Source organism: Cervus elaphus, chromosome 4 (assembly GCF_910594005.1).
Source record: "Cervus elaphus chromosome 4, mCerEla1.1, whole genome shotgun sequence".
In the NCBI taxonomy this organism is placed as follows: Eukaryota; Metazoa; Chordata; class Mammalia; order Artiodactyla; family Cervidae; genus Cervus; species Cervus elaphus.
In genome coordinates, this window is record NC_057818.1 from 9648351 (window position 1) to 9674673 (window position 26323).

Sequence of the window (26323 nt, forward strand, 5' to 3'; positions counted from 1 at the left end):
AAATTCTAGAGATTTCAAATTATCCACCAAAATGAAGGTCCCAGGCCTGAGTATTCACAGCCCTGAAGACCTGGTGGGGTCCCCACGGGTCCCCAGCCTCATCTCATTCCTGCTGCTCTCAAGCACCTAACTGGTGCTTCAGCCCGTGCTGACTCAGCCCTTACAGGGAGTGGGCTGTGCTCCCCAACCCCAGGTCTTGACTTACAGACTCTCTGGGGAGACTGACCGGGAACACCTCACCCTCTTTCCTAGCCCCACCTCCCCGATTTGTGGTTCAATTCCACTCATCTTTCAAGGGCTTTGAAAAGCTGTGGCAAGGGAATCAGAGATCAGAGTGACACAGTCACGAGCCAAGAAAAACAGGCAGCTCCTAGACGCTCCCCTAGAGCTCCTAAAATTTTTTAGAGATTTGGAAAATAATTTTAGTTAGAGCAAAAAGTCTTCTGTACCATTAATAATTAAAAATAAACCATGTTTATTTCAATTAAAAAAATGTTACTCCAGGGGCTAAATTGTTAATGTAAGGCTCCCAGAACTGAACTGGGCCCTCAGGAAAGCCAGCCTGAGTATGGGGCCTTCTGGATCAGTCCTCCAAACCTGGACCTTACCTGGAGGGATTCCAACATAGTGGAAAGCATGGTCAATGGCCTGGGCCGGCAGGCCTCTGGGTGATGCTGGACAAGGCGATGGAACATTGCTGAGCCTCAGTTTCCTCATACATAGATGGAGCTGGGACTAGGAATACTTACTTTGCCGAGTTGTTGTGAGTCAACCTTGCCGAAATGTATGTGAGAGTTCACACCAGTGCTTGTTGTATCCAGCACACACATTAAAGGGACAGTCTCAGTAAGCCACCCCACCCCCCTCCTCCTGTCACATCCCTAGAATGGCTGAAAGAAGTTCAAATAAGTTTCAAATAAGCCTGGGATGATTCTGCTGCTTCTCTTTCAGGCGAAGTCTACTACAGGAGCAAATACCTGAGAAGTGATACCTACACTGCCAATATCGAAGCAAACAGGATTGTGGTGTCAGAATTTGGAACAATGGCCTATCCAGACCCCTGCAAAAACATATTTTCCAAGTAACTGTCCGTTTTGTATCTAGTCCTGCTTTCTGATATCCTTGACGGTCGAGACAACCAGCATTTGCTCTGATGGTGTGTTTAGGGTGGATGGAAAACTTCCTGTGATGGCCTCTGACCATGCAGGCTATGTACTTTTGGATCACTGATAGCAGGCGAGGCAAAGAACATCTGGCAGATTGTCAGATGTTCTCCCACATGGCTGGTGGGAGAGCACTTTGAAATCACCTATCAAAATTACAAATGCACATTCCCTTCAGTCCAGAGAGGTGCTTGCTTGTGTCTGAAATGACAAATGTACAAGGTTATTCATGGCTGAATGATTTGTTATGATGAGGAACTGAAAATAACTCAGGTGATCATTAACAGAAGAGTGTTAAATAAATCTCAGTAACACTATACAGGACAATACCAGGCAGATATAAAAAGCACTGAGGACGCTCTCTATGTACTGAATGGAGATTTCCAGGATATACTGCTAAGTGGGGAAAAAGGGAAAAAAAGTAAAGTATAGAAAGAGCATATAATATGCTGTAATTTGTGCTATAAGGCAGGGGGATATCTAGGTTTGATTTTCAATGTGCAGAAAGCCTGGGAGAAGGCATGGGAGAGGTGGGGAACCAACGGGAGGAAGGATGGGGGAGATTTTCAGTTGTATACATTTAAAATCATCTGGGTTGTGATGCGTATGCATGTCTTACACGTTTTGAATTGTTGGCCAGGGAATCAGGCCAGCGGTCATCATCTCCTTTCTGATACTCTAGGCATAGAAGGGTTGTGAAATGTCTTAGAGGTAGACTGGCCTGGAGAGGGAAGCTGGTTTCTGCTTCTCCAGAACTGACATCATCTCTCCAGTCCCAGCTTCCAGCGCTGGGGGTCCGGCAAACAGCAGGCTGGGAACACCCATTGCAGAAGCGGGAGGAGCCAGGGGGCCGCGCCAGAGGGAAGGAATTGAGAACCGCAGCTCGTGAGGCATCCTTGCTGTTACACGGATTGCCAGGAGGGGGAGCACTCACCAGTACACGGGGCCAAGACTTCCTGCTTTGAGTTTGCCTTCTAATCAATGATCAGTTCTTAACTCGGTTTACTTTCCTTTTTCAAAGAAACGAATTTCTTGGACAAAGTTGAGGTAACGAGGGTGGACTCTCATTCCTTCTCAAAGCAGAGATCAACTGCTTTTCTAGTTTCGGGGGAGCCATTATGGGTATGTGTATGATTTCTCTAGAGCTTCTTAAAATACTTGAGAACAGTCCACCAGCTCTTGATGGCTCTGGTGGGGGAGACCTTTGGATTTGGGGAGCTGGGGAGGGCTCAGTGGGCAGCCTTGTTGTCCCAGCTGACTCCCTTCTTAGCTGATTGGATGTGGTGGTGTTTTGGGTTAACTCGATCTCTGGACTGTTAGATTCCTCAAGTGACCAGTTATGACCCAGCATTTTCCCTGCCTTAGTTGAACCAGAGTGTTTTAAGTGGTAGCCCTCTGGAGTAGAACCTTCCAGCTGAGTGGACAAGTGGTTGACCCGCTGACTCGCTTTCCTCCTCAGAGCATTCTCCTACCTGTCCCACACCATCCCCGATTTCACAGACAACTGTCTGATCAACATCATGAGGTGTGGAGAAGACTTCTACGCGACCACAGAGACCAATTACATCAGGAAAATCAACCCCCAGACCCTGGAAACCCTGGAGAAGGTATCAGTGAATCTACAAGCAGCCTCAGTGCCTGACTTAAGGAACGGACCCTCTGTGGGGAGGCCAGGAGGCTGCAGGCCCTCAGAGAAGAGCCCCCCTCTGATCCCCTCGTCTTGGGCATCTTAGCACTAGATTCTAAGCTTCCTGATGGCAGGACTCTGTCCTGTCATCTCTGTGTCTGAATTCGTTCCTAGCACTCCCATGACAAAGGAACACAAACTAGGTCGCTTAGGTCAAAAGCAATGTATTCCCTCACAGTTCTGAAGGCCGGAAGTCTGAAATCAGGTGCTGGCAGGCCCAGTTCTCTCTGAAGCTTCTAGGGGAGGAAACTTCTTTGCCTCTTCCTGCTTCTGGTGGTCGCCCCTTGGTTTACAGATGCCTCGTTCCAATCTCTTGTAAAGATACAAATCACCCACCCTATTCCAGAATGACCTCATTTTAACCCTATTTCCCAAATATAGACATGAGCGGTTAGGACTTGCTTCAGCTTGCCTTTTTGGAAGATCCAGTTTGACCCCTAACAGTGTCGACAGTCCTTGGCACTGAGTGGCCCCTCAATGGAAATTTGAATGAATGGCAGTGCTGGGCTGTCCAGGACTCCCAGCAGCCCTGAAAAGAGAGGCATTAGGCACAGAGCATGGGTGCAAAAACCAGTGCCCAAGCGGATACCTTTCCTGGGCAGAAGCATGTCTATATTTTCTTGAAGATCAGTAGACCCACTTTCAGTTTTGTCCAGCTGGCTGTTCAAAGCCTTGATGTCTTTGCAATACCTCTTAACACTCTGTTAGAGGGAGTGCTTTTCTTAGCCATGAAATCACATCCGGCTCCGCTGAAGCTAGGCAGCATAGGTCCAACTGAGGAGCGCTTTCCACAAAGCTGCAGAGAGGAATCACTAGGTGAGAAGGAGGTAGCGCCTGACTTTTGGCCAGAGGTTGTGCTGTTCTCGGAGAGGAAGGGCAAACGGCTGGTTCCCTGGCCACCCCATCATTCTATGGTTGTGGCCTGTTTGGAGTCGGGATCGTTACTGAGGTCGTTAGTCAGTGTTTCCCTTTGACCAGATGCTTTTTGTAACCTCTCCGTTCCCAGAATAACCCTAGGAGAGAGGCCTGGGGATTTATGCCTCTGTGGGATACAAAAGGGGAGGATTTCAATGACTTCACCAGAGCCAGGATTAGGACTGCCCACATTGTTACTTGGAGCTCTCTGCGGCGAGGCATCAGGTTTCCACACCGAGGCCACCGGCGGGGCCAGAGAGGAACAACTATCAGAGAACACACAAGCTCACCAAGCCCCCTGCAGCCTATGTTCTGTGGGGGCCCCCACGGGGTTACATCAGGTCGCAAGAGGAAGCGTCTCCTTTAAGGGCAATGTCTGCCTTATTTTCAGGTTGGGAGACGTGCAAAAATAGCCGTCATCTCCCTGAACCTGGAGTCGGTCAGCTCTTCGCAGGACTTCACCCTTTCCCCGATTTAAAAGCAGCTGACCGTCATGTTTTGCAGGTTGATTATCGTAAATACGTGGCTGTAAATCTGGCAACATCACATCCTCACTACGACGCTGCTAGAAACGTTCTCAACGTTGGCACATCCATCGTGGACAAGGGGAAGACAAAATATGTGATCTTTAAGATCCCTGCCACAGTCCCAGGTGGGGCATTCTGGGGCTGCGATGAGGCGTGAACACCAAGGGTGGCCCTTTGGGAAGAGCTCTGGTTTTGGTTCATGGCACAACACTCAACCTGATACTTGCCCACATCGATGACTCAGAGGACCATGGACTCGCTTTTCTCCTTTAGGAGAAAAGGGATGATGCTACCCTTCCTTTTGGAAGAAGTGAATCCCTTTGCTCTTCCAACCTCCTTTTCTTTCGATTCCCGTTCATTAATTTATCCGTTAATCATTTATTTATCAATCTATCCATTGATGTCGTCATCCATCCATCATCCATCCTCCCTTTCATTCGTTCATTTTTTAGTTTTCTGACAAACCTACATCTGTCAGGGCTGTGCTGCTGTCTCTCATCCCAGCCCCAAAAGCCAGGCTTCCTGGGTTGTTCAGGGAGCTCAGGCCTGCGGGCATTAACTCCAGGTTCCGCCCTGTTCTCTGGGTCTTCTAGACGTTCTTCACTCAGGCCCGGGAGCCTGGAACGGCGCCCAGGCCGGTTGTGATTGCACGTTCCTGCTGGGGAGAAGGGCAGGCCTCCTCGCCCTTATTTGGGCAGGACCCTCTTGGCACCACGCCCGGGAGACCAGGCCTCCGAGGGCGGCTGCGCGGCTCCGGGGACGGTGCAGGACCGCGAGGGTGCTCAGCTAGACCTCCTGGTTTTGGAAGACCGGTTTCCATCCGAGATCACTGTGGGCCCCTCCCTCACCACTCTGTAGAGCACCCCTGTCCAGCAAATTCCAGGCTCCACTGGCAGATGGGAGTCCTTGGGTCACACAGTACAGTGAGTGCTCTTGTTAAATGGAACCCCCGTTAACTGAGCCAATAAAGGGATACAGGGTCTGGCTCAGGATCCTAGAATGTCACACCTGAGTGTAGGCTAGCCATTTGAGTTTGCCACCTCATTTTCCTGAGGACCGGGAGCCCCGGGGGATCAGGTGACATCCCCACGGCTCAGAGCAGGTACCCTCCGCACCTGCTCCAGGCTGGTGCTTCACCAGGATTCACACCTGCTTCCTGCCTCCCAGGCCAGGGTGCCTTTCCTTCCCGTTTGCTGTGTGTCCCATTTGTTTAGTGAAGAAAAGACCTACCCACAGCCCGACAGTCTCCCTCCCAACAGCCAGCTGTTTACAGGGTGCACAGGTGGCCACAAGACAGGTGGGGACGCCTGCGTGTCACTCATTATAACCCAGCCCCAGGCCTGGGTGGGGAGGCCTTTTGGCCAGTGGGTGACTCATCCTTGCAGAGGAATAAGACCGAGCAGTCCTGAGCACCTTCGTGCTGGGTGCCGGGCGAGGTGCTCGCACGCCTGCAGTATTTCCTTCAGTTCCCTCCCTTCCCTCCAAAGAACAGAGGAGGTGGCCAGGCTGAGGGGACTGCGTCTTTTTGGCTTAACCCTGTGCCTTTGGCTGTCCCGCCAAGCCTCAGTTTCCCATCTGTAAAATGGGAATCATACAGCCGACCTTGACTGTCACAGTCTGTCACATCAACATAGGCACTTGGGCTCACCCCTAGGTGTCTCAGAACAGGCAATGCCAAGAGGAATTCATAGAAACTCCGTGAAATGCATGTCAGACGATGGTCCTCAGCCATGTGTCAAAGCTGAACCCTGGGAAGCCAGCCCAGGGCCCAGGTGCGGCTGTGCTTAGTCGCTCAGTTGTGTCCGACTCTTTGCGACCCCGTGGACTGTGTATCCTGCCAGGCTCCTCTGTCCATGGGGATTCTCCAGGCACGAACACTGGAGTGGGTTGCCGTGCCTTCCTCCAGGGCATGGCCTGGGAGACTGACGGAAATACAGAGCCTTGGGCCCCGCCCCACAGGCTGAGTCAGCCTCCACACTTGGTCATGACCCCCCAGATGATCTGCGTGCACATGGAAGTTTGAGGAGTGTTGCTCCAGAGCGGGGGGTTGGCAAATGTTTTCCGTAAAGGGCCCCAACGTAAATATTTGAGACTTTGCCGGCTGCGTGGTCTGCATCACGTCTGCTCGACTCTGAATCCTGAAGGCAAAGCAGCCGTGGGCTCTACAGGAGGCAGCAGCATGGCCCACGCTCCAGATAAACCTTTATTTCGGAAGCAGGTGGAGGCCGGCTTAACCCCGGGGAGGAGTTGCCAACACCTGGCCCCGGGGCCCATTGTTCCGGGGGCCTTGAGCCTGGGAAGGCAGTGGTTTCAGATGCTAAACCAGGCCCCCCGGGGGGAAGGTCCGGTCCCTGCCTCAGCCAGGCAGCAGTCCTTCACCCAGTTTGCTGTCCAGTCTCACTCGAAGGTTCTTCTCAGCAGCGGGGCAGGCTGAGAGGCTGGGCTGTAGGAGGCGGTGGCCCCATGGTGTCCTTGGGGGGCAGTCAGGTCCCGTGCTGCTCCTGAGGCTGGCTTCTCTCCAGGGGGCAGGAAGGAGGGCCGGAGCCCCCTGAAGGACACGGAGGTCTTCTGCTCCATCGCTGCCCGCTCCCTCCTCTCCCCGAGCTATTACCACAGCTTCGGAGTCACCGAGAACTACATCATTTTCCTCGAGCAGCCTTTCAAGTTGGACATCCTCAAGATGGCCACGGCCTACATTCGGGGCGTGAGCTGGGCTTCCTGCCTGGCCTTCCACAGGGAGGACAAGGTAAGGCCCGGCGGGGGACCCCCAGCAGCACCAGGACAGCCAGAGCCAGCTGGAGGTCAGCAGGTGGAGGGGGCGGGGGCCGCTCAGCGGGGGAGGAAGTGAGCTCCTAGGCAGTGTCCCCAGAGGCACCAACCAGCCTTCCAGAGACTTCTGAGGCTGGGTGGGCCTTCACAGGGGTCCCGAGTTAGGGCAAGGAGCTCAGCCTTGTCTGTTCAAACAGCACACGAGTGTAGAAAGCAGCAGCCAAGTCGCCTCCGCCTCCCCATCCAGCCCCGCCAGAGGGTCCCTCCACTGTCCATTCAGCACCCTGTGCTCCCCTTTCCACGAGCATCCTCGGGCATTCATACAGAGATGTCTCTATGGCCACCCCCTCTTTAATGCCTGCGTTCTCAGGGAGGAGAGGGAGCAAAGTAGCTCTGTGAGGTCCCTCCCCTGCTCAGAACCTTCTGCTGGTTCCCCGTCTTCCCCAGAATCAGACCCACAGGCCTCTCTCACAGGCCTGGGAAGGCCCTCATCACGCCCTCAGCCCAGCCTCTGGCTCCCTCCTCCATCTCAGACCTGCCCAACTTGTTCCTGCCTCGGGGCCTCTGCACTTTCTGCCCCCTCCCCTGGAACGCTCTTTCCCAGCCGGCTCCCTCCCCTGATGAATGCAGGTCTGGCTCTAAGGCCAACCCCCACCCCCTTCCCTGAGGTCTTCCTGTCTGTCACAGACCCCTCCCCACTACCAGGCTTTCTTCACCTCCCACCTCATTTTCCCATTCGTGCTCAGCCACTTTCCCTCGCATGTATGTTTGGTCACTGACTCTTGGCCTCACCCCCACTGGACTATAAACTGCATGAAAGTGTGGGGAGTTTATCTCTCTAGTTCCCCCCAAAATGTGTCAGTGTTTGTGGCACGAATGAGCTGGGCAAGGGGGCCATCAGGGGGCCAGTGGAAGTGGGTTTGCTCTGGAGGACCTGGAGCATCAGGGCCCTGTAGGCCTCCAGGCTGCAGGGATCCGCCAGGGATCTCTGACCCCAGAGAGTCCTGCAGTGAGAGCCCCCGAGCCCTGGCAGGGCTTTGAATGCATTTGGAGAGTTTTCTGAGCAGTCCCTGCGGCTGACCCCAGGATTGGGTTTATGGGAAAGAAGTGCCTGTCACTTTGCCCTGTGTTCATCTCCCAGACCCACTGTCCCTCTGCAACACTCAGCCCCCATCACCCCCACTTAACTTCAGAGCTTGATTTTGGAGAAAGAGAGAAAGAGACGATGAGCCAGAGGAGGTGGCTAGAGCTGCCCCTCCCTCCTTTCAGAGGAGGATGGTTAGACCAGAGCTGCCAAAAGAAAGAAAACACCCCTTCACCCTTGGATTAAGCAACTGGGGCTGCAGATACGGCTAATTGCTACCCAGAGCCTGTGACACCCAGAGGTGTGTGCGGAGGCCTACTGAGCTGATATCAGCTTGACTAGACCAGTCCCTCAGCACCGCAGCCCTCCAGGGCAGCCCGGTTGCTGGGACAATCTTCAGTGAGCCGGGGTCAGGGGAGGGGACCCAGGACGGGGCTTCAGGGCCTCTGGCCATGGGTGGGACCTGCGGAAGCTGAGAGGGCTGGCCCTGACTGGTCCTCCCCAACTCGGCCACTGCCGGGGAGCTGTCCAGTTGCCGCCCACCTGGATCTCAGTTGAGTGAAGGTCGGGGAGACAGTGCACTTTCAGGGGCCTTTCTGAAAGGTCCCGTCCTCCAGGTGAGGCCGAGACCCCATGCGGCAAAGCTTCCCTCCTCCCCATCGCTTCTGTGAGGTTTGCCTGGAGTGGGACAGAGAGGCTCAGAAAGGCGAGGGTCCCTTAAGGGTCCCGAGCAGGTGAGTGGTTGGCTGGGCCTCGTCCCCTGCCCAGGGCTGCAGTGTGGGGCTGGCAGAGGGGGAGCTGAGCCCTGGGCTGCGTCTCCTTTCAGACCCACGTTCACATCATCGACCGAAGGACGCGGAAGCCCGTGCTGACCAAGTATTACACGGACCCCATGGTGGTGTTTCACCACGTCAACGCCTACGAAGAGGACGGCTGCCTCCTGTTCGACGTCATCGCCTACGAGGACGGCAGCCTCTACCAGCTCTTCTACTTGGCCAACCTGAACAAGGACTTCGAGGAGAACTCCAGGCTCACCTCCATGCCCACCCTCAAGAGGTTCGCACTGCCCCTCCACGTGGACAAGGTAACGGCTTGAGTTCTGGGGGAGGTGAGCCCACTCGGGAAGTGGCTTTGGTCCTGATTTCATTGACATTGAAATTCAAAATGAGGTGTTCTTAGAGAAAGGCAGAAAATGCTTTCATTATTTTTGCAAATATTGAACATATTCATGGTAGAAATTTTAGAAAATATAGATAAATGAAAAGGAAAAAAATCACCATAAGCCCATTGCGAATATATTTGTATTGCCTCCCAAGTCGCTCTCTCTCCGTAGATAGACAGGCAAATAGACAGGAAGATATACATACATATTAATATATAATGATATATATGCATACAAACATATGCATATTGTATATATACATCAAAGCTGTTCAAAAGTATGTACAGTGTCATTTGCTTTTCTAAGATTAATATATAGCATATAAATATGTATTTCTTAATTTTAGAGAAAAAATTGCACTGTGCTTAATTTTTAACCCCTTTAATGAAATATAACTCATGTACCATACTATTCACCCATTTTCACTCATTTAAAGTGTACAGCTCAATGGCTTTTAGTATATTCACAGAGTTTCACTACAATCAATTTTAAAATATTTTCATTTCCCCCAAAAGAAACTTTGTACCTGTTAACCATCAACCTCCCCCATTCCCTCCACCCCCAGGCAACCACTGCCCTACTTTCTATCTCTGTGTGTTTGCCTGTTTGAGACATTTCATATAAACGGGATCATATGGGAAGCAGCCTTTTGTGGCTGGCTCCTTTCACTTAGCATGTTTTCAGAGGTCATCAGTACTGTGGCGTGGATCAGTGCCTCTTTTTTTCATGATGAATATGTACATAATTTTTTTTTGTACAGCTTTTCTGTTCTCCTCATATATCTAAACATCGTTCCATGAGATTAAATATTCTTCTGTGACATCATTTTAAACATTTGCTGGACAGTCCGTGGTGGGGATTCATCTCCAGTTGCTTACCCATTTCCCTGATGTTGAACAGTCCTGTTCTTTCTTACATTCAAAATGACCACCGGGCCAGACATTACGCTCAACTAGGGTGCTGCTGCCCAGGCGCTGGGCTTGGTTTTAAAGGCCACAGAGGCTTCTGGCTCCAGAACTTCCTTCCTTCATGACTTAATTAATTTAAATGAAACCCAATTGAGTTCAATTCAATTTTGAAGGCTCATCTGTACTGAACACACTCTATGTACCAGGTATGTTGCTAAGCATTTTATTTTCTTTACCTCACCTAATGATCAAAACCTATGGGAGAGATCCTCACGTTAGCCTCATTTTACAGATGAAGAAACTGAGGCTCAGAGAGGTTAAGGAACGTGCCCAAGGTCACACAGCCTGGTAGCAAAGCCAAGACTGGCTCTGAGCCCTTCCTTGGAGCTGGTAAGGGGTATAACTCTGCAGATCTCCTGAGCTGACCTAACTCCTGGAAAGAGCCCCAGAGGGTCACCTTGAGCCCTCACAGGGCCCCCCTGCAGGCCTAGGGAACAGAAGACACTCCTACATGCCCAGGGAGGCTTCCGCCACCCCCAGACCCCTCCCAGCCAGAGGCCCTGGGGCCTGCATTTGAGCCCAGCTTTGTCAGACCACAGAGCTGGGTCCTTCCTCCTCTCAGCGTTTCCCCCATCTGCAGTCACTTGTGTATTCTCTGATGTTCACTGTATTTCCTACCACTTCTGTTAACATTTACAAAATCATGTTTTCATTTAAATCAACTCCCTCTTTCCCTAACTCATTTGAAGGGAACCTATCACAACCCAGGGCAAAGCCAGCTTTTGCGTGCTGCCAAAGGAGGAAGCGATGAGCATGAAGTGCTGTGATGAAGCACAGGTCCTGAGCGCTGGCCTGATGCTGGTGCTCTTGCCAAGACCTGATCTCTTCCTTAAAGAGAACACTGGGAAAGTATTAAGTGTTAAGGGTATAGTGGCACCTAACTGAGACGCTCTCCTTGACCGGGTCGGAAAGATTGGAAGAGAAGAAGGGATTAACTTTCTTCCAGTGTGATTCAGGGCTAACGAGTGAACGGCCGTGTCCCACAGAATCTCCACCTGAGCCCCTGACCTCTGTGCCCCCCACTCTGGGAAGTTCCACAGTGCAGCGCTTGCTTGGAGCGTTTCCTGGCTCCAGGGTGCAACGGTGGGGCAGTGGGGTGGGGGCTGTCACCCAGAGGGTGAGTCCCGAGGCCCGACCCCTCCCCCGGCCTCACAGACCTCAGCCTGGGGTGATGCTTGGAGAGGAAGCACCCTCCCCCGATGCGCGCACCACAGGATTCTGTCACCTCTTAACAAGCTCCAGAAACAATCTGCTTCCTTGGAACCAAGCTATTAAGAAGTTTAGCCTGTACAGTTTAAACAGGCGCTGTGTGAACCGTCTGCAAAGAAAAGTGAGCGCTGGGAAGGGTAGCTCTGGCCATGCTTTTTAATTGCTGTTTATTGTCCCTTAAAGAATGTCTTCTTGCTTCACTGCATGTGGACAGGGGAAGGTTGAGCAGGCAGACACGGCCTGTGTGTTCAGATCCAGCAGCTCAGATTCCATCCGTCCACAAGTATATTACCGAAGGGCCTTTGGGGCAGGGGCTGCCACCTTTTCTCAAATGCCCTTCGTTCTGGGGCCTTTGCATGTCGCTGTCCCTCTGCCATCCTCTTTCTGTGAGTCTCCCATTCTCGCCCCCGCCTCAGGTCAGACTGGCCTGGGGGCTCCGGGACCACCAGTCCAGTGAAGGCAGAACCTCCAGGGGAGGGGTCGGGGTGGGCATGGCTCCCAGGCACCCCACACCCCCACCCCAGGATCCTAGTTCCTGTTCATCCTTCAGGTCTGGCGTCCTGACTCCCTCAGTGGGTTTGTGTATTCCAGTGGCACCTACAGCTCTTTGCTCACATTGATCTCCGGAGTAATGAGCTTGTTGGGTCACCTTTTCCGGTGAAAGTCCCCAAGGGGCCCAGACTCTTGGTCTTGTCAGCCATTTGTCCCCTGCACCCATCACAGGGTCTGGCTCTCAGCGGGTTCTCTTGAAGCCCTTAGATATTTTAAATGAATGAATGAGAAAGGTGATGCAAGGTCTCTCAAAGGACACAAGGCCTTGGAAAGTGCCTTCCATGTAGAAGGGGCTAGAGTGGATGAAGTGTGTTCAGAAGTCTGAGGCCTCCCAGCTGCCCCAGATTCTCTAGCATTTGGGCCAGCTGGGGTCAGAGGAAGGAGGGGCCCATTGGCACCCTTGGCCTGTTTGTTAGGGTGGCGTGGGGGTTGTCTAAGGCGGGGCTGGGCCCCCAGGGGCCTGGGTGGTGTGGCCTGTTTGTGCCAGCTGCCCTGCCCTCACCCAGCAGGGCTGCGTGCGCTGCCTCCAGGAGTGCGTGGGGGTGGCATCTTCGACCTCGAAGGGGTGGCTCAGTAGATTTGGTTCATCTTGTGTTCAGATAGTAAGAGAAGCCACCGCTCCTCAAGGGCTCCCTCTGCACTGGGCCCGGTGTTAGCTGCCTTTTCTTCTCTTAGACCGGCCAGAGGGGCCCCTGCTCTGGCTTTTCTCCAGTGGCCCTCTCCACAGGGTGAGGAACCCCCGGGGCCACAGGGTGCCCACCCAGAAGGGCACCCTCCCGACCCCAGCCATAACCTGGGATCCCTGAGTTCCTTGCCCAGATGTCCCACACCTGCCTCCCCGCCTGCCTCTGTCCTGAGGGCAGACAGTACTGCCTGTGCCCACAAGGGAGGCAGGGGAGGCCGGGGCTTCCATGCAGCCGGAAGAAAAGGAGGTGGGGAGCCTGGGCCCAGAGGCCGGCCGGCCTTCATTCTCCCCTGCACCCCATTCCAGAAGGCCAAGGAGTCCTGGAATTCTAAATTCACATGCATCCTTCCAGACCCAGCACTGTGCACTAAAAACCTGCCTGCCGCGATGAAGCAATGTTCTCCGTCCAACGCAGCAGCCGCTGGACTGGATGCCTGGGCTGTTGAATGCAGCCAGTGAAGCCAAGGAATGGAATTTTAAATTTTACTGGATTTAAATTTAAATAGCCACCTGTGGCTGGGGGTGGTTGCCTCACCCAGACAGCACAGTTCCACAACTTGTTGAAGCTCTGTGTATAGAGGAAGGGAAGATAAAATGGTATTTGACTTAACCATTCAATATATGTGGACACAGGGTTGGCGGGCCGCTGCGCTTATCCTGGGTCCTGCAGATGTTGCGTGCGTGCTGAGTCACTTCAGTCGTGTCCAACTCTGTGCGACCCCATGGACTGTGGCCCACCAGGCTCCTCCGTCCATGGGGGTTCTCCAGGCAAGAATACTGGAGTGGATTGCCATGCCCCCCTCAAACGTGTGGGGCTGTGTAATGGTCTGCATGCTCCTCACCGAATCTGCATGAGAGTGCTTGAAGCTATTTGTCATCCCCATGACAACAGATGAGAGAGAAAGTAACCTGCCCAACATCGCAGAATCATTGTAGGATTTGACTTAGGATTTCCATGCCTGTCTGTCTCATTCCAAGTTACTAACTACAATGGGTTTGGCCCTGGACCAGGTGTTTTCATAACCATTATTTAATTTAATCCTAACCATGGTGCTCAGACGCCGGTCGAAGGAACCTTTGCTTGCACTCGCCATCTGTCCAGAAGTTACAGATTGCCCCCAGTTTTATAAATGAGGAAGCAGGCAGAAGCAGGCTCCAGTTCACGTAGTCTCAGGGAAGCCTGCTCGGGCTCATGAAGAAACCTATAGAGTCAGATTTCACACCCTGGACTGCCAAGCTTCAAAGCCAGTGTTTTTTGGGGATGACTGAGATTAACTGCTTCTCCTGGGAGATCCCTCGCATTGAAGAATTTCAAAGCCAGTCTGCAGGATTTTATTGAATTCTGGCTGGAGAGCAATTTCTTCCCAAAGTCAAGCACACTGGCCACAGAAAGCAGCCGAGTCATGCTCGTTACTGCTGTGTGTGGAAAAATTCATGGTCCATGCCTCAACCAGTCTGACCAGTTTCATGCTGGAGCCAGAAAACATGTCTGCAGACCGCCTCCCTGAGAATCAAGCCCAGGACATGAACAAGAGGCCCATGGCTGCTGCCTCGTGACTACAAGGCAGCGGGCAGGGCCTCTCACTGTCTGCGAGGCTGTGCACACAGGCGGAGGCAAACAAGAGCTGCTCCCAACAAGACACCCGATGTGCCGGCGCTGGATGACTGTTCCATGCCCTTTGTCTGATTCTTACAGCCACCTGCAAAGCACATGTTCTGCCTCTCGAGAGCTGAAGGAAAGCTCATTAAGTCATACATTCACGCATTCCTTCAGCAGGTACTTCCTAGGAGCTGCCTCTGTGCCATGCACAGGGTGAAATGTGGTCACTGTCTTCACAGGGAAGACAGCATCCGAGAAGGAACCAGGTGCATAAAGGAGATAATTACAGCGTGGGACAGACACCTTGGAGACACTGCAGACTGAGCTGTCAGGGAAAGGGACGTTGGAGCTGAGGCCTATGGGAGGGGAACGGGCCAGCCGCAGGGTCTTTGCACCTGCTTTGCCTGCAGCCTGCAGTGCTTCTGCTTCTGAGCAGAAGAACCACAGTGTGGAGGTCTGGGCCCAGCTTCTGCTCCCCTAGTGTGACCTTGGGCAAGCCACTTTCCTACCCTGGGCCTCAGTTTCCTCTTCTGTTAACTGGGATTGCACTAAACACATCTCAAAATTCATCTTCTAAGATGCAGTAAATGTCCTGCCTTCCTAGCAAAACGCTGCTGCTGTTCAAATTTGTTGTTGTTGGGTAGTCACTAAGTCATGTCCGACTCTTTTGTGACCCCATGGACTTTATAGCTCACTAGGCTCTTCTGTCCATGGGATTTTTCCAGGCAAGAATACTGGAGTGGGTTGCCACTTATTGATTTAATTATAAAAACTTGTTTGAAAAATAAAAAAAATAAAAACTTGTTTGGAGACATTTGGAAAGTCGAGAAAACTTTAAATGAGAAGTCAGGCATGACAGCAATTCTCCTCCTGGAATTCCACAGATGCCAGTGATCTTGTTCCTCATCCCCGTCCCAAGTGCCCAACCTGAACTCACTCACCAGGGATAGTGGCAATAATAATAATAACACAATAATACAGTTATGTGATCAACAGCAGTTGACATTTATTTAGCACTTACTGTTAACCTGGTCTTCTTGTAAGCCAACAGCATGGGTTATTTTATTTAATTTGCATGATAACTCGGAGATGCAGATGCTATTTATACAATACTTGTGCTATACCTCATTAATACAGGTGGGGAAACTGGACTTCAGAGATGTCAAGTAACTTGTTCAAGGTACCACGGCAAGTGTGTGAGGACACGGAGTAACTGCTGCTCGATAGATATTTAATTAATTGTGTTAGTCTCTCTCCCGGGTTGAAGTACTGAACAAAGTCCTTCATAGATATTTTTTTCTCCCAATAAATTTTTATCTCAGGTTTGTTTTTCTTTCCTGCTTGTTTGTTTTTCTCCTATTTTTTCTTAGGAGAAAATACTGAAAATCTAGAAAAACATAGAAAAAGAAATTAAAGTCTCCATAACCCACTGCATGCTATATTGTTACTATTTGGCATATCTCTCCCAGGATCTTTTCAATGTAATTTTTTTTCTTTTTTAACATGGTTGAGCTCAGACCATGTCTGCAGCTTTCTCTGCTGCTTTTTCACTCGGTGTTCTATCATGAGCGTTTCCCATGTTATTATGAACTCTTTATAAACACCTTTTTAATAACTGATGCAGCCTTTTACAAGTGAATCATACAGTATTTAAAAAGCGAGAACTTATAAGAACTTGTAAGTACATCCATTTCCCTTGTAAGTACATCCATTGCACCTGTGAGGGATCAGGCAGCCCAGAGCAGAAGAAGTGTTCTGGGGTTTCAGAGCCCCCTTCCACAGCCCACCAGCTTTGCCTTCTTCGGGGAGGCACTGCCAGTCCCCAATTCTCATTTTTAACTGAGAACACCAATCATATAACAGCTGCTTCTGGTGGCTAGCGTGAGGCCAAAACAAGATGACACACACTGAAGCATTCTTTTAGAAATGTGCACATAAAGCAAGTGTTGGCTCTGGACAACGTTTTAATTTATTTGGAAAAACTGATCTCTTTCAGAATGCAGAAGTGGGCTCCAATTTAATCAAACTGTCGTCTACAACAGCACGAGCCCTAAAGGAAAAAGATGACCAAGTCTACTGTCAGCCGGAGTTGCTCTACGAAGGTAAAACGCATCTTCTCTCCTGTGTTTAGAGGAAGGGGTGAATGTCCTCTTTGTATAACACCTCCTTCCAATGCAGAGGAGCTGTGTGTGGACCAGGGAGGGAAAGGAAGGCTGTGGGACATTAGGCAGTTGTATTGGAGACGCTTCTCTCTCACGTACCTTCACACCCCTCCCAGCACTGGGGTGGTCTCTAGACCCAGGAACTTTCACGGCTGGCCTTTTGAATGCTGCCATGTAGGTTTGTTTTTTTTTGCTTTCTTTTAAAACATTTATTTATTTTGCATTTAAATTTTTATACACTTTTTAAAGGTTCCTTTCCACTTAGTCATTCCAAAATATTGTCTCTATATTGGCTCCCCATGTTGTACAATCATCCTTGACCCTGTCTTACATCCAACAGATTGTACTTCCCTCTCCCCACCCCTATATCACCCCCTCCTCCCCGCTCACTGGTGACCACTAGCTTGTTCTCTATATCAAATGCTGCTGTGCATTTGCAAAAAAAATGCTCAACATTGCTCATTATTAGAGGAATGGAAATCAAAACTGCAGGGAGGTATCACCTCACATCGGTCAGAATGGCCATCATCATCCAAAAAAAAAAAAAAAGTCTATAAAAATAAATGCTGGAGAGGGTATGGACAAAAGAGAACCCCCTCTTGCACAGTTGGTGGGACTGTAAACTGATAACAGCCACTGTGGAAAACAGTATGGAGATTTCTTTGAGAACTAGGAATAAAGCTACCATATGGCCCAGCAACCCCACTACAGGGCCTGCACCCTGAGGAGACCTCAGTTCCGAGGCCGCCACGCGCTGAGCAGCACAGCACATGCGGGTTTCTGCCCGGGCACGCTGCGGACACCCTGCAGAGCAGGTGCTGTCACCTCTGTTGGCCTCAGAAGGGCTGTGCTTCACGCAGAGCGTGAACCCCCTCGGAGAGAAGCCACAGCCCCCGGAGCAAGCCTCCCCAGCCCAGCGCTGCGGACACGGGGCGGGGTCGCGCCTCGTGGAGGGGGCGGCACTGGGCACTGCGGGCTGTCGAGCAGCGTCCGGGGCCTGCGACCCGACTGAGAACCACTGTCCTCGAACAGAGGCCCGTGGAGCAGGGCCTGTGCCCCTGGCTCAGGGCAGGGTGTGCTCAGGTCGTCGGTGAGGAGTGAACAGGCCTGCCCAGGACACGGCTGGGGAGTGGAGGGGCAGGGCTCCAGGGGCCCGCTCCCCACATCGCTGCCCCATGCCACAGGGCGGGGCGACTTAGAAGTTTAATTTGACACAGCTGCTGCTAAGTCGCCTCAGTCGTGTCTGACTCTGCGACCCTATAGACGGCAGCCCACCAGGCTCCCCCGTCCCTGGGATTCTCCAGGCAAGAACACTGGAGTAGGTTGCCATTTCCTTCTCCAGTGCATGAAAGTGAAAAGTGTAAGTGAAGTTGCTCAGTCGTGTCTGACTCTTCTTGACCCCATGGACTGCAGCCCACCAGGCTCCTCCATCCATGGGATTTTCCAGGCAAGAGTACTGGAGTGGGTTGCCATTGCCTTCTCCGTTTGACACAGAAGACATATGTAAATATGTATACATGGACATGGATGAAATTTGAAGGTTTTTTTGGATTACAAAAGTAATAGATATAATGAAATTTTCACATGAGAAACTTAGAATGGACAATATAAACTATGAGCCACAATAAGCAAGTTATCACCCTAGCAGCACTTCTAAACTTTTCCTCTACATTTATAACATAGTGGTGATAATTCTCTAAGTAGCCTTTTACATATAATGTTATGATGGGGACATTTCCCCATGTTACTAAAATTCTTTGTATTACTTTTTATTATATGATTTCATTAGATTTATTTAAATATTCCCCACTGATGCTTCCTCCATGCTTCAGAAGTTTCTGTTCACACCCACATACATTTGCATGCACATACTTTTTTTTAAAAGAGCTTTTAAAAAGTTGCAGTGGCCTCTGATTTTAATCATGCAATTCTCTTTGATTTCTATCTTGGATAATTAAAGATGTTTATACACTTAAAAACCAAGGTCTATCTTACCTTGCTCCCAAAGCTTCTAATAGAGCTGGGGTAATTATCTGAGGTTCCCTCCTCCTGCCCTTTGACCACCCTTGATCCAACTCAGGGCCTGAGTGAAGTTCAGGGATCCTGGCCTGGGAGCCATTTTTGTAGATAGGATACCTGGATGGTGGCCCCAGCCCTCCTGAAGGGGGCCCTGTCAGCCGCGTCATCTGTCTCTAGGCTTAGAACTGCCTCGGATCAATTATGCCCACAATGGGAAGCCATACCGATATGTCTTTGCTGCTGGAGTCCAGTGGAGCCCCATCCCAACCAAGGTACTGGTCCCCGGTGGGTGGCAGCCTGGGATGGTCATGTCTGTCTGCAAAGCTGAGTTCTCAGGGAGGGCAGGTCTGCGGTCCCCTTGGGGGTGGGGGTAGGTCAGAGAGTGAGGTCGGTTTGGGACAAAATATGCTGGGAGCAGTGACGGAGCACCCAGGAGAAGTAACTGCACCTAATGGGCTTCACTCAGGTAAGATGTGGTGGCCGGAGTTTATCCATTGATTTCTTTATCAGGTGTATATTTATTGAGCACCAGCTTAGGCATCCAGGAAAAGCAAATGAACAGGAGGATCCTAGTTCCTGCCCTCAAGGAACTCATTGTCTCAAACAGAGAAGGTAGAGTTGAAACTTGGAGGATTTATTTTGCTTTTTTAAATTTTTTTATTCAAGTATAGTGGCGCAGTGGTAAAGAATTCACTTGCCAATGTAGGAGACGAGGGTTCAACCCCTGGGTCCGGAAGATCCCCTGGAGAAAGAAATGGCAACCCACTCCAGTGTTCTTACCTGGGAAATCTCATGGACAGGAGCCTGGCAGGCTACAGTCTGTGGGGTCACAGAGTCGGACACGACTTAGCGACTAAACAACAACAACAACGCGGTTGATTTACAATATCATGCTAGTTTCAGGCGTTCAGCACAGCGGTTCATATTTTGGTTCTTAAACTGCTATTTGTTGAACACTTGCTGTTTCCCAGGAACCATGCTAAGTGCTATACAGACATCACTTTTCCTTAGTAGCTTCAGTTTTTAGTAAGAAAATGGAAAATCTTTTTTAAAAACGCAAGCAGTGCAGGAATGCACAATGAGAAAAATTAAGGTTCCCACACACCCATCCACACACCCCGAGTCACTCCCCATTAATCCCACACCCTGAGGGAAAGAGGCTTATTACAGACAGAGAGAAGGCCCAGGACTCACGCTTGGAAAGCAATAAAGGAAGCGTGTTATGCTTTAAAGGTTGGGCATTGAATATGTTAGATTATCTGATATGTATAAAAATTGCAATATAGTGCCCAATACCAGATAAATCCAGGGTGCTTATTTCTTAAAGAATTCAGTATGTGTATCAGCTCTGCGGTGGCGGGAGGACCTTAGCTTAAAGTCGGAGAAGGAAGGAGCTGCTTTCCTTTCCGTTGTTGCGCTGACCAGAGGCAGGTGTCATCTGGGGCCTGTGCTTGCTAGTGTGAGGTCCGCATCTGAGGCGCTCACCCCCTCTCTGGGGCCTTGATGCCCTCCTGTTCGCCGAGAATGAGCACGCTCTGCAACCATTCATTGCGCGTTTCTCCCCTTTGCATGCGCAGATAGTAAAATATGACATTCTCACGAAGTCCTCCTTGGAGTGGGGAGAGGCACACTGCTGGCCAGCGGAGCCCTTGTTCGTGCCCACGCCGGGTGCCAAGGACGAGGATGATGGTAAGGCCCGGGAGGTGCAACCCGCCTGCTGCACTGTGGTCACCCCTCAAACCGAGACACCGTTTGGGGGGCGGGGGGCAGTGACCCCACCCTCACCACACAGCTTGTGCAGCCATGCTTTGAAGTCCAGGCGGTTCCGAGTGCAAGGCGGTAGGGCGAGGGAGTCCCCAAGCCCACCCCTACTTCTGACATCAGCTGCAAGTTCAGGGGTCCCCAAGCCCACCCTCAGCTTCAGTAGGAGCACCCACAGAACACGCTTGAAAGCTGTTACACTCGTGGTGACGGTTTATCTCAGCGGAAGGGTACAGGCTGAGAGAGAAAACGCGTGGGACGGGATCCGGGAGAGTCCCGTGGGTCGAGTCTCCGGTGGTCCTCCCTGCGGGAGTCACGGACCACACCCACTTCCCCAACGACCCCCACGGAGCGCGGCCAACCAGGGGGTGCTCCCTCAGCCTGGGGTCGGAGCCCGTGTGGGGTGTGGGCGCGCGGACCGCGTGGACTTCTAGTCTTCGCCCCTCTGGAGGTCGAGCTGACGGCTCTGGCCCAAGTGCTAATTGCTTCCGTGGTGTCCCACTCTTTGCCTCCCCGTGGACTGTCGCCCACCAGGCTCCTCTGTCCATGGGATTCTCCAGTCAGGAACACTGGAGGGGGTTGCCATGCCCTCCTCCGGGGCATCTTCCTGACCCAGGGATGCAACCTGCATCTTTTATGTCACCTGCCTTGGCAGGTGAGACCTTTACCACTAGTGCCTCCTGGGAAGCCCTGTGGCCCAAGGCTTCCCCTGAATCACTTTGCTAGGCCAGGTTGGATGGCATAGCCTCAGGTAAACAAAGACCCTCTCAGACCAACAGTCCAAGGACTTGGGCGTGATCTCCCAAGGGCAGAAGGTGAGACCTCCTTTTGGGGGAGACTAACACAAAAGCCCACTTACTTTCCGCAGAGCAACACTGCCCTGGCCCAGAGTATGGAATCTTGGTTTTAAAATTCATTGCAGTGGCTGGGTCAGAACTTGTAACTCCTCTGAGCACGTAAACTTTCCAGGGAGCCCCTCAAAAAGCTCGCGGGATTGCTCTCTCCTCTAGGTTTCCAGAAGTTCCAAAAGTTCCTTTCCCTCCTTGATTTTGCCCCAGAAATGCCCTGCCTGTCCCCCTGGGGATGCCAAGGAGGGTAACTAGAAGCCTGGGTGGGGCTGCCAACACCTGGGGGGAGGGCAGACTGCCCGCTGAGCCTGCCAGCTGCTTCCCTCGGGCGAGAAGGGAGTGGTTTTCTACTTGGGCAAGTCTTCCTATCGACCTCCTCGGCGCAGCATGCCAGGCAGCGACCCGCGTCACCGACACCTCTAAGGTGGGGGACAGTTGGTGCCACCTCCTGCCGAGGCTGGCCTCCCCCTGGGTTGGGCCGGTACGCCCTGCACATTCTGTGGGGAGGGAGCAGCCTTGCCTTCATTCCACCAGAGGAAAGGCTCGGAGAGTGAGGTCACTTACCCACGGGTGCACGCCCAGCACATACAGGGGAGGGTTTCAGTCCAAGCTGATTTGACCTCAGCTGTGCTCAGCGACTCTGAAACCAGGGAGGCCTCGGGACGAATCAAGAATATTTGCTGGAAGTTTATTGCTCTCTTTTGTTTAGCCCTCTGTCCCTTTGAGAGTGAATACCTAGACTATTCTCATTTCACAAAGGGGAAAGCTGCACACACGTGAGGTGGACTGGACTTACTCAGATGCCACTTGAACGCAGCTGGGCTGAGTTTAGGCTAAAGTGCGGTGTTAAAGCTGAGTGACTGTAACTGGAATTTCTAAAGAGTAGGAAAACAGCCATTCTTCTGAACGTGCAGTAATTCACAAAGTGCTTTCGTAACTGACCCTGAAAGATCCTCTCAGCAGCCCCCTGAGAGTGGCGAGGATTATGCCCACTCTACAGATGAAGAGACTGAGGCTCAGAAAGGTGAGGGGACGGGCCCAGCCAAGCCGTCTGATTTCCCTGGCTTTTCCCTTCAGCTCACATAGAGTATCAAATTCACTTCCCTTTTGTTTCAATTAGGTACAGTCAAAGGACAGGGAGACAGAGCTGAGACACTTAGCCCCCGGCTGAACGAGGTGCAAGGCAAGGCTGCACTTTTACAAAGTGTCTGTCTTTGTTTCCCCAAAGGGATTATCTTATCAGCCATTGTCTCTACTGATCCTCAGAAGTCGCCTTTTCTGCTGGTTCTTGATGCCAGAACTTTTACGGAATTGGCCCGTGCGTCCGTCGATGTGGAGATGCACCTGGATATCCACGGGCTGTTCATCCCAGACGCAGGCCGGGACCCGGGGAAGCAGGCCCCTTCCCAGGAGGAGCCGGTCCCCCGGACCTGACAGCCTGGAGGCTTTGGTCCTGAGGACCAGCTCCGCCCAGCTCACGGCTGGTTCCGCCCCAGGGAGAGGTGCAGGAGAAGTGGTCCGTCATTCCATTTTGCACTTATTCTTTCTGCGGTTGCTTTGAGTCAAGCTTCTGAAAACACAACTTGTCAGTATCTTTTCTTTCATTTTATTTTGGCCACGAGGACCTTGCTTGAAAGTCAATCAAATATTTATTGATTAGCTCTAGCCCTTGTAATAAAGTCCCCTTCCGTGAATACAAAGACCATGAGCATGAATCAGAAACTGTATTGTCACATAATCATTGTCCCTAGAACGGGCACATGTGACGCATTGGAGAAGAGACACAGAAACATTTATCACCGCTCCCCCCTCCCCACCTTCCTGTCCCCTCCCTCTCTCTCTCTCCACTTTCCAGTGGACCGGGTTGTGAGTTCTAGCTTCTTCACCCAGCTGGCCCAGTAGGCATGTGCTTTGTGGTCATCCCATGCAAGGCATGGCATAATATAAAATAAAACTTTAAAGCCCTTCCAGACCTTATTTTATTGTTTACATGGCTTCTTCCTCTGAAGATCTTCTAAGGCAGAGAAACAGAGGCAAAGACAGGTGCCTCGTGGTACACCCAGCGGGCCAGCGGGCTGGTGTGGCGGTCCCCACTGCAGGAGGGCCTGGAGGGGCTGGGATCCAGGACTGAGTCCTGTCTGGCCTGATGCTGAGAACCAGGGCAGTGAGGGGCATCAGAGTCATACAGGACAGGGGTTCGCTCAGCAGTGTTCCCTGGAGATCCATCCATGTTGTTTGTTTTCATCCAAGTTGTCCTGTGTTGGGTGTATTTTATTCACTACTCTACCCTCTGCACCTAGAAAACTGCCTGGTGAATCAGGCTCTCAATTAAATATTTGTTGGATGAATGAATTCTGCCAACAAAGAAATCCAACTTCGTAATACACCAACAAGAAATGGGTATTTTTTTAAAAAGAAATACATATTTTACTGAAGGTCTCCCAGGAAAACAAGGAAGGTGGTTCACATGGAGACCAATGATGACGCCCCAGGTTCCTCTTCCAGCCATCCTTGGTCTCTCTTTCTTGCCCTGTTGCTCCCTCAAAACCTCCTTTACCATCCCAGTGTTTCCATTTCAGCTCAGCTCATGGAGCCCAAAAGACAAAAACCCAAACCCTGGGGATGGCAAAATAAATAAATAAAACAAACCTTGGGGATGGCAGAATGAAGACCATCTACGCTTCTCCTCTGGGGACCTCAACATCTCCAGTCTTGATAAGATGGATTGGGAGGAAATGTCAACCATGGTAGCCTAAGAAACGTGTAATGGAGGCCTGCATTTGGGTGGCAGGAACAGAAAAGAGTTGACAGATGGGACCTGTCTCTCACCTATTCATTATTTTACTTTAAATATTTGACAAGAGAGTGGTATTTTCAAAATGCTTCCCCACCTCTATTCTACTCAATTCTCATTGCCAAACAGTACCCAGATATAGCCATGAAAAAAGGGTGCAGTTCTACATGGAAAGAAAAATATGTCGTGGTTTATTTGCCTTGCTTAGGAAGACAGGTGAAATACCAGACTGATGAGGAAGCCTGGCACACCATGTCTTTCTTCTCAGTTTCAAAAACACCAAAGGTCAATGGTAGGACATCTGATTTATCTCGATCCTGAATTCCCCTGTGTTTCACTCACAGGCCAGGGTAATTAGCTCAAAAGGCTGCAGGGGCCAAGACGCATGCGCCTTTCTTGAACCCGAGACTGTCTGTCTTACCCTGGGAGCCTTCCTTGTTAGGCTTCATGTGGGTGTAACTCGTGACCAGGAAGTTCTGCAGGAAAAATCACCCGGGATTTGTTTATTGCTTTGATAAAGCCACGGTATTTCACAAGTGCTCTGAGGATGTGTCAGGTGCGTGGTAAGCCTGCAAATGTTTGACCCACTAACTTTTTCCTTCCAGGTTTTCTCTAATTTGATTCCACCCCAGGAATAAGGTAGATGTGTACGTGGACATGTGCTTAGCCGCTCAGTCGTATCCGACTCTTTGCATCCCATGGACTGTAGCCCGCCAGGCCCCTCTATCCATGGGGATTCTCCATGCAAGAATACTGGAGTGGGTAGCCCATCCCTTCTCCAGGGGATCTTCCCGACCCAGGAATTGAACCGGGGTCGCCTGCATTGCAAGCAGATTATTTAGCAACTGAGCTGCCAGGGAATATCAACTCACAAAATATATAAGTGCATTCCAGCTCTATCCGCATTACTGGCTTGTACTCATTTCCTCTGAAAGTCACCAAGCATCGGACTGACTGTTGAGATGGCTGCGGGTCCAGGTTACATGAAAACACCTTTGATCACTTCGTACGCTGTTTAGGGACAGTTTGGACGGTTTTTAAATGGTCGGGAGAAAAAAAAGAAAATGGCCGGGAGAAGTCTTTCTCATGGCAAATCAGGACATGCAGACAGAAAAGTCGCCACGGACTTCCTGTTCCTCCAACAACGGTGAGACCTGGGGCCTCTGCTCTTCAGGTTCCTTCCAGGAGTAGGAACCAGGTGCAGACACAGGGCCGCCTGCTGCAACTGGAAGTGGACTCTCGAGGTCAAGCACCAGCAGGAGGCTGGAGTTTCCTTGCACACGGCGAGCGGGGAGGGATGTGGGAGCCCTGTGTTGGGACAGGTGGGGATGAGCCAGCCTGCCTTCCTCCTGGGGACCAGGAGGGACGTGCTGAGCGGCCTTCAGGAGCACCTGGCAAGATGCTGAGGGTGCAGCTCCCGATGAGGGTGTGGAGCCAGAGGTGGGTTGATGAGCAAAGCAGGTGCAGAGTGAATTCCCCAGGAGAGAGCAGTGGAGAGAGAGAGAGAACTAAGGGGATTTGCTTTCTGTGATTGTAAAATTCATATATATTCATTGTAGAACCCCTCGTGTTGTTAAGCAAGAAATGAAAAAGACACCCATAACCCCATTACCAAAAGAAAACCCCCGAACCAACAAGGACCTGCTGGATAGCACATGGGACTCTGCTCGGTGCTGTGGCATCCTGGATGGGAGGGGGGTTGGGGACAGCATGGATACACATATATGTGTGGCTGAGTCCCTTCCCCGGTCTCCTGAAACCACCGCGACATCGTTAATCGGCTATACCCTAATACAAAATAAAAAGTTTAAAGTTAAAAAAAAGAAAACCCCTGAAATCCTTCTGGTGTATTTTTCCCCCATTTAAAAAAAATTTTTGATGCACAGTTTACATATTGGCAATAGGTTTATAACCCACCAGTTTATAACCTGCTTTTTTCACTTACTATACAAGTATCTTTCCCAGATCACTAAATTCTTCTAAGGGATGCAAATTATTCCATCTTTGGAACATGGTATGATATGCACCAGCCTGCAGGTGGACATTTTGACAGAAGATCTGTGACCTCATGTGTGTATTTCTAGGGTCCACCCCACATCTCTCTCTATATTCAGGTTCTTGTTAGTGTCTTTTTTTTTTTTTTTTTTGGCTAGATTAGGCTTCCCAGGTGGCTCAGTGGTAAAGAATCCACCTGCCAATGCAGGAGACGTAGGAGATGCAGGTTCGATCCCTGGGTTGGGGAGATTCCTTGGAAGAGGAAATGGCAACCCTCTCCAGTATTCTGGCCTGAGAAATCCCATGGAGACAGGAGCTTGGCAGGCTACATGGGGTGCAAAGAGTCGGACACAGCTGAGTGACTGAGCACGCGTGCATTGGCTAGATTCCCAACTCTGGATTTCTGAGCCAAAGAGTAGAAAA

At 51.1% G+C, this 26323-nt stretch overlaps 1 protein-coding gene across 2 annotated transcripts in view; it reads left to right on the forward strand.

Moving 5' to 3' along the window:
- BCO1 (beta-carotene oxygenase 1) overlaps positions 1–25999 on the forward strand; it is a 32421-nt gene extending 6422 nt beyond the window's left edge. Inside the window, exons 3-11 of one of the 2 annotated variants that reach the window (XM_043898127.1) lie at positions 952–1081; positions 2623–2770; positions 4270–4417; positions 6815–7038; positions 8972–9229; positions 16318–16423; positions 18680–18774; positions 20080–20191; positions 24511–25999. In XM_043898127.1, the coding sequence (XP_043754062.1) occupies positions 952–1081; positions 2623–2770; positions 4270–4417; positions 6815–7038; positions 8972–9229; positions 16318–16423; positions 18680–18774; positions 20080–20191; positions 24511–24521 (1232 nt within the window). In that variant the 3' untranslated portion in view covers positions 24522–25999. Of the gene's footprint in view, positions 1–951; positions 1082–2622; positions 2771–4269; positions 4418–6814; positions 7039–8971; positions 9230–16317; positions 16424–18679; positions 18775–20079; positions 20192–22339; positions 23084–24510 lie in introns of those variants that run through there. The other variant, XM_043898126.1, reaches the window with a different exon arrangement.
- The last annotated feature ends 324 nt before the right edge of the window (positions 26000–26323 follow it).